Source organism: Homalodisca vitripennis, unplaced genomic scaffold, assembly GCF_021130785.1.
Source record: "Homalodisca vitripennis isolate AUS2020 unplaced genomic scaffold, UT_GWSS_2.1 ScUCBcl_5879;HRSCAF=12827, whole genome shotgun sequence".
NCBI classification, from domain to species: domain Eukaryota; kingdom Metazoa; phylum Arthropoda; class Insecta; order Hemiptera; family Cicadellidae; genus Homalodisca; species Homalodisca vitripennis.
Window position 1 is genome coordinate 28,272 of NW_025781989.1, and position 8,711 is coordinate 36,982.

Here is an 8,711-nt window from a genome sequence, read left to right on the forward strand (position 1 = left end):
TTGCTATTATTAAAAACAAAACGAATACAATGATAAATTAATAAAGAGGGTAGTGTTATGACACCAATTGGCTGAAAAGTATTCTCCACAGCACTCTTGCGGTCTGAGACCCCCAGATTATCTAAAAAACCCAAACGTAACAAACATTCTATTGAAATTCCGAAGAAAAAACTTCCAGGAAAAACTATATCATTTCATTTTAACTCAAATATCCATCTTAAGAAACCCTGACAGCCTGTAGGCAACAACGTGAAGAGCCTTATTTACTTAAAAAAAGGAGTCCAAGTATGCTTATTTTGACTTAACAGAAGCCACAGCTTTTCGTAGAAATAAAGATACAGCTGTGATTGTGGAGGGATTATGATGAAATCCAAATTGAGGTGGACTTATTACATTATCGATTTTAAGAAACATTAATGAAAGAAATTTGTGTACTTTAATTCAATAATGCATATTAGATTGTAAATGATGCAGGCTTATACAAATTTCTCAAACGTTTTTTGAAAAATTGAGTAATATCTATGGTTTTAGAATTGGAATAGCTTTAATAATCTTTAAATCTGTTGTCACAACATCCTGAGTTATAGAGGAATTGTACAAGAAAGACAAGAAAGGGGATAGGTACTCAAATCGTATTCTTTGATGAGTAAAGAAAACAATTCACAATTTATTGTAATATTCTAGTTAGAAAGAGTGAATGCATCCAGATATTTAAATAACTGGATGTTGTGGAAGGAATTAAATTCAATATATTAATTAGTAAGGGAAATCTTACAAACTTATGCCATGGCTAGTTTTTGCCATGTAGTGCAAAAACTATAAGAACTAGAGCTTTGAAGTTTATTTTGTTTTAAAGAGAAGTTCATTATTTAGTTCCCTGTACAAGATTTTAGCATTAGAACAAAAACAAACATTGTAATTTTTTTACAAAAGTAACTTTTTACTGAAATATTTTCTTGAGATATAATCTTTAAACTCTCTTGCAGATAAACTACATTAGACTTTTGTGAACCTACCCTGAAAATGTAGTGATGCTATCTGAAAGGGCTACTAAAATGCAAATCATAAGAACTGAGAAAGACTACTAAATCAAACAAATTAACAAATTAGTCACCAGCTGAATATGATGGGATTTTCTGAATCTTTTGCATTGAGATACTGGTCGTCAAACTTCTTTGATATTAAATTTCTGTTTAGTCTGATTTGTTTCTAATTCTTCAGTAACTTTTTTTCGCTTTTCTGTATTCGTCCATTGTCCAAGTGTTGCATAGCTGCAAGCAAATTATGTCCTATTTTCAATACTAAACGTCATACAACCATACACTATTTTCAATCCTAAACGTTCTAAAACTTTACACTAATTAGAATATCCATCATTGAAGGATAACACAGCATCTTGTACTCCAAAATTGAGTTTGTTTAGTTTAACAAATGCCCTTTTTGGGACACGGGACCAAATTAGATTGTTCAGAGACTTGTGGAGATTTTGGATTTTTCCTGCTAGACATTTTCTCAATAATTAAGTATTTGAAAGTTCTCTAATAATAATTAATACTATACCTAATGTTGTATAAGAATTTTTCATCTAATAATTGTATTCTAGGACTTCATTTTCAAAGTGCGTAAAAACGTGTGCCCGTTCTTTTTTATTTGTGACATACACATACAAGCTTGTGCTTATTTATTCTAACCTCATTATATGGCTTTGATTCACAAACTGATGAATAAGGAATAAATTCTCCATCTCCGTGATAATTATATATCACGCATTATATTTCTAGTTATCTTTAAAAATTAGTTACTGCTGCTTCTGATTCCAGCTCGCCACTTGTGCCTATGCAATTAGCAATACAGTTCTCTGTATCGCCAGTTTGCATTTTATTTAGACAGAAGCAATGCTTACTCATTTAGTGAACTTCAATCGCATGAACATATCAGTATTTGCAGAGGTAAGTGAAACTATGACATTCAATGATTGGTGGCCTCGCTTTTGCCAAGAATCGTCAAATGCCACATAAAGATCCGTAGGCTCTATATCCACATCTCAATTTACAGCATGATAATAAATAACACACAGGACTATTATGAGTAGTACTATTATAACAATGCAAGGTTTGGCAAAAAAACGTTAAAATCAAAATCCATTCATGCACATTTATAACACTTTTTTACGTGTCATAATATGTAGAATCTTTTTACTAGTTCGTGTTTTTATTGAACTATATTCTCTAATGCTTGCTATTACTATATTTTACATATAAATTGGATAAGACAAGAATTAGTAAATATCGATCAATAAAAACATTAGTAAAACAATTTCTTGTTTTGACGTGATTTCCTTTAACTTAATGTAATAATATTTGAGAAGAAACCTGTAAATCCACTAATCAGTTATTTTTTGTTACCGGGCTGTTCAGTTGTATAAATTATACAAACTCCTTCTTTTATTGATATTTTTTCAGTCATACACATATGTGGCAATGTAAAGTTGGTAAGTAGATTCATGATAGCATGCATTGAGTCTTGAGTCAGACAGTGAGATGAGAGTGGCGAAGGGAAAAAAGATCAAATTAAACCTAATGCCTGACAATGGCCAAAATGTGAGGTTAGGTAACCTCACATTTAAAACATTTTGATAAGATTTAGGATGTTTCAAAAACAAAATAAATTACGGATTATTTTAGATTATTTAATTCAAAATATTCAAAAATAGATACTCAGTAATCTTAGAATGTCTGAAACGAGTGATAATAATCCCTTGTGGATATTTGGTTATGGCTCTCTATTATGGAAAACTGATTTTCCTTATGCAAAGAAGAAAGTGGGATTTATCAAGGGATATTTAAGAAGATTTTATCAATCCAGCGTAGATCATAGGGGGATCCCAGAAAAGGTGAGTGGGGACATTCATATTCAAAAATAGCCTATGATTCTTGTTAATGCATTAACTTTTAACATGTCACTGGCTCTATTCAGTGATCTTGAGTAATGTATAGCTATCTTACTATATTAGGAATCTTATAATATTAGCTATAATGCATGTAGTTAACACTTAACCCTACAAACATTTATCAGAAATTCTAAAATGTGCAAAAATTTTTGTAAAGGATAGGGTATGATTATAAGCGGACCCGGTTTTATATATCGAAGAATGTAATCATCGATACCTAATATTCGCATCTCAAATCCTAGACTATCAATCGATATAAAGTATCTATAGTTCTCAATAACAATTCATATGAAGGAAACAGGATTTTTCCGGACATTTGCCATCTAATACATGTATTAGGTTAGTTCTTTACCTGAAGAAGAGATCAGATTGCAGATCTCGAAACGTAGTGTTACTGATTCATTGTTTCACTGAACGATGGCAAATGTTCGGAAAAATCCTGTTTCCTTCACAATCCTTCCATCGTCAAAAATAACCTTCAAACAAACAATCATATGTTTCAAATTAAAATATGAATCTAACATGTGATCAAACAAATTATTATAACCAAAATTAGGAAAACTGAAGACGAACAAATTTGGGTAGGGTATGATAAGCAGACCCGGTTTTTTATATCGAAATTGGCAAACAATATTAAATAATCATAAACATCGATACAACCAATCGCTACAGATTGATTATTTTAAACAATTAACTTAATCTAAATCAACAGCTCTAAACACAAATAATACATGTAATCGTGTTATTATTATAAATACGATCACGTGTATATATAACAACAATAATAATAATTTTTATTATACATACACGTAATAATCTATAATTACGTGTGTATAATCAATAATTATGACATATTTCTTTATAAACAGTTTTCCTGTTTGATCATTCTCGTCTTGGTTGATTTATTATTTAAGTTATGTAATTTTCTTAATTATTTATGAGTTTTCCTATATGTCTACATATTTATATTTCCTGCGTTTTTTAAAATTAAAACACATAGGCTAATTGTTTATTTAGGACTACAGATATTTTATATCAATTGATAGTCTAGGATTCGAGATGCGAATATTAAGTATCGATGATTATATTCTTCGATATAAAAAAAACCGGCGGGTCCGCTTATACGTACCCTACCCACTACTATTACATAAAAATATCCCCATTCATAATAAAATATAACTTTGTGTTAAAAAAATCCAACCCACGCCATAGCCTTTAAATTGTAGGAAATTTAGTTTTTATTACAAAAAATATAATAGCCTAGTTATTATAGGGTTCTGAAAATAAAATTTTATTAAAAAACCCCCCCCTACAATTACAGTCCACAGTTATTGAACTGCCAATCCATTCATAGGCTGACACACTGATAAAAAAAAAAAAAACAAAAAAAACAAAAAAAAAAAAAAAAAAAAAAAAAAAAAAAAAAAAAATAAACTGCGCTTAATAAATTAATCGTAAGCTCTTTGCAAAGGAAATTCTGCGGGTAATTGGAGAAGTTCCTCTTTAATTGATTGTTATTTAATTTCTCATTATTGAAGCTACGAGTATAAAATTGTTCCTTTAAAGTAACCTCAATAGAAAAGAAATCACACACCAGTTAAATCCGGGGATCGGGGTGTTGGCTTGGCTGTTGTTGTTGTGGTGGTGGCGCTTGTTGGTGGTGGTGTATGGTGTTTTGTGGTGGCCAATCTAAAAAACACTTCAACGGCCAATCCAACACCAATGAAGGTTGTAATTTAGAAATCGTTTTGACAGGATTTGCAAAATGAGGAGGAAGCACCATCTTGTTGGAAGATTGCTTCATCCATTTCTGGAACCAGGCAAGACTTGTTCATTTAAAACCTGTTCATACCTATTCCCATTTATTGTACTGTCTGAAATGTTGTAAGATAGCACCCCATCAGCAGCTCTCTGTTTGGGTAGCTGTCAGTTACAACTAATTACAAAGTAATTCCTTTTGATTTGAGGAGAATTGTTCAAGAATGTGTGGATTACCGGTGTTTTAATTAATTACAATTATGCCTATTTACAGGACATTGTAGTAGAAAATGGATTTGTCTGAATAATTAATTTGAGTATGCCAATCAGGATCTAGCTCATGAAACTAAATTATGAGAACAAAATTCCACTTCTCTGTCCTGACCATCTTCAAAAAGATTATGGACTAGGTGACTTTTGTAATATTTAATTTAGTTTTTCTTAATTATTCTCTGTACTGAAGACTTTGGAACACCAATTTCAAGTTCAAACCTTCCTTAGCGATTTCAGTTTGCTGGAGAGAGGAGAATTGATGCGCATACTATTATTTCTTTTTTCGTCATTTGATCCTCTAGAGTAATGTTTTATGATATTTCCAGGTTTCTAACAAAAGATTTTCCACTTAGTTATTGTTGGATTGCTAGGTGGTTCAATTTCTGGGTAGGCAACCTGAAATTGTCTAATTGCTTCTGTAATGTTGCCAAAAACAATAGCCCACGTTCAACACTTCACCACGCACAACATTTCACTTTTTGTTCAACATTAGAGCATTAGAGGACATTTCTCTGAACTTCAATATCAGTAAAACTGTAATGGAGGAGGTTAGGTTATGTTTTTATAGCACAAGCAAAATTCTTCAGTCAAAAAGCTGTTTTCAACAATGTGCGTTATTAAACAGTTGTTCTTTAAAACTAAAACGCAGTAATCAAATCAGGTAATTCAAGAAATGAATTTTTATAGGGAGCAAAATTGTAACATTTTCTATATGTCACCATTTTGTTTCTACTATTGTTAGGGAGCTTTAATTTTCACAAAAATATTGTTAAAACTTTATTAATTGTGTAGAGTTTGAAAATGTTCAGTACATAAATGGGCAAGTGTATAAACAAAAAAAGTAACTTAGATTCTATAAGATATATAGGCTAATAAAAACATACTTGAAAATCATTGGGTTTGATGTGCATTGATGCGCATACTATTATTTCTTTTTCGTCATTTGATCTCTAGAGTAATGTTTTATGATATTTCCAGTTTCTAACAAAAAAATTTCCACTTAGATATTGTTGGATTGCTGGATTGCTTGTTGGATTGCTACAATGTTGTAAAAAGTGTACAATATTTTTACAACATACAAATGGGAGTTACATTGACCCTAATGGACCCACTTGTTTAACAAAAATAGGTGTGTCCGCTTAAGTGCGCACTATACCTTTTTTTTTCTTTCTTTCTTTCTTTGGGGCGGCCTATGCCATGCACTTAAGCCTCAAGGGCCTTTTGCGCACCCCGAAAACACCCATGAGGACTACCAGTCTACAACTTCAGCAGTTCAACAAACCGCCGAAAACAACCTATCAAGTCCTCCTGGGAAAAACTCGCCACCCCTGTTTCAAGCTACCAAAGATGGCATACCGCTCTCTTGCTATTGCTGGGCAATCAAAGAGCAGGTGCTCAGCAGTCTCCTCCTGCTCATTACACCTTCCACAGAGCGGATCCTCCTGAAGGATACCAAACTCTGTGTAGATGCTTCTTCAGGTGACCATGCCCCGTAATGAGACCAATGACTTGGAAGACATACTGTTGTTCTCTACTGAGTGATCTTGTGTACTTTTAGCATCCACCATGCACTACTGTGTTTGCCACAGTCAACATGTTAAATGGGTAATCTGTATAAACAACCATTTTCCTGGTTTTGCAAAATAAACCAATTTATATATTTTTTTTTTTATTTCAGTATTCAAGTAGATTTGAAATGAAGAATAATATTTTATAACACAGAGTGTGACCATAATTGCCTTTCAAATCTAATATGCCTACAGATGGCGTAGGTATATTTATGTGGTATGCCAAACCTACGCGATATAAACAGATGTAGATTAGGTTATCATAAATATGTTATTAGTAGTATCAGAAAGATACACTTTACAAGCGCTTACGTGATCTGAGGTTCAATTTGGATTACTTATCTCGAGGGATGTTATTATTTTTTTTGCTAGAAGTGCTCCTCAGAACATGTCCCAAATCTTCCAACTTTTCCGATATCAGATTACGTTGGACATGGTTGGCTCCACCCCACACTTCTGGCGAAAAAAAAACGTCCCTCGAGATAATCCCTAAATTCAAGCTCAGTTCACTTGAGCGCTCTTAAAATGTTTATATTTGTAATAGTATGTATTTATTAACTTACTTATAATAGCCTAATAACGAATATTAGGTCTCCTCACTGATATCACACCCTTTTGGGAGGCAAAAAACGAGAACCAATCTTCATTAATGACATGTAATTTTCACAGTAAGTTAAATAAGTTCTGTTATTTCTAGTAATGTATTTTTAAGTCCCCAGTAAAAAAACTGTTAATAAAAAATAGTGGGGTCCAGACAATATAAAGTACGTTTTTATGCTACAATTGTATTTTTTTTTTCATTTGTTTCCACTCTATAAAATTATGATTTTTATGTACTGTTTCTGTTTATGTGCTTGAAGTCATAAAAAAACAACAAACAAAACATGAAACTAATAGGGTTTTCTTAACACATTGACTGCAGTAGATGCCTTACTGCACAGAGCTCTGTTCGGTCTCGCTTATTATCGATCAGGAGGGAATATAATACATTTTAATCATTTAAAATCATAATAAACTAGAATAAATTTTAAATGTTTTGGCTGTCTTGGAAGTTTATTATTCACAAAACTGGTTTTTATAATTTTGATTTATACAGCACATTTAAAAATAATTTATGTTATATCTCATAATATTTTTCATATTTACCTTTTTGTGAACAAAATGATAGGCCTACCTATGTATTTGTATGTTTAAAGTAAAAAAGAGTTTTTACATATTTATTTAATGTCTGCAAAATGCCCAAAAACAACCTTTGTTTAACATTTACTTAAGTTTTTATTTACTTATTTATTAATTTATTTAAGTTTTAGAAAGTACAAATTGTTAATTTTATTTTTATAATCTTTTGTTTTTATGTTTGTAAACACTCAAAATGGAATATTCTTCAAAGATTTCCATATACTTTATTGGGTTTTGGGACACTACTGATGACAATTCTAAAATTACCTCTTTAGATTTAATTATTTTGTTTAATAACATTTAAATATAATAAACTTAGTTATGGGAAAAAAGTGTTTAAATTTTTGTTTAATGTTACAGCCTGGTCGTGTGGTGACCTTAATTCCTTCTTCAAATCCTGAGGTAAGGATCTAGTCCTCAATCACCTTATAAATAAACTCAATTTATAAGAGTAGAGTATTTTGTTAATTTAATAGATTTTCAAATTTAGAAGAATACTACACATTACTCTGGTTAATGTCAGTTATAGAGTATCTTTTACAAATTTGAATAAATTCTTTTGAATCTGTGAGATTTCTGAATATTATTACTCTATTATGAATTCTACTTTGGAAGTATGAAAATCTAAGTGGGACACCAGAAAATTGTTATATTTTGTCTTGATAACAGGACTGACTAACAAAAATGCCTTAAGGTATTGAATATCCTTATGCGACCTTCTGTTTGTGTCACAGTTTTTTGTTTGCCACTGACTCATCATGGGTTGACGCTATGATTCATAATGTCATAAATATATAGTGTTTATAAATTCCTTGACCAGGGCGAATTTCTCAGGTCGGATTTGTCAAGAAGAAATCTAACTTATCATATAAAACTTTATACACCAACCGAGGAGAAATCTTGGTGTTCATTTGTTTATGCGTTCAAGCTGAAAGTATCACTTTAAAATTTTGTTAAATTCTCATCGCTAGTTTGAAAGGGAA

General features: G+C 31.4%; 1 protein-coding gene across 1 annotated transcript; it reads left to right on the top strand.

Moving 5' to 3' along the window:
- The first annotated feature begins 2,494 nt into the window (after positions 1 to 2,494).
- Positions 2,495 to 8,142, top strand: LOC124373550 (putative glutathione-specific gamma-glutamylcyclotransferase 2). The gene is made up of 2 exons (XM_046831911.1): positions 2,495 to 2,893; positions 8,089 to 8,142. The coding sequence occupies exons 1-2, from the start codon at positions 2,732 to 2,734 to the stop codon at positions 8,140 to 8,142; spliced, it is 216 nt and encodes a 71-aa protein (XP_046687867.1). The 5' UTR covers positions 2,495 to 2,731.
- The last annotated feature ends 569 nt before the right edge of the window (positions 8,143 to 8,711 follow it).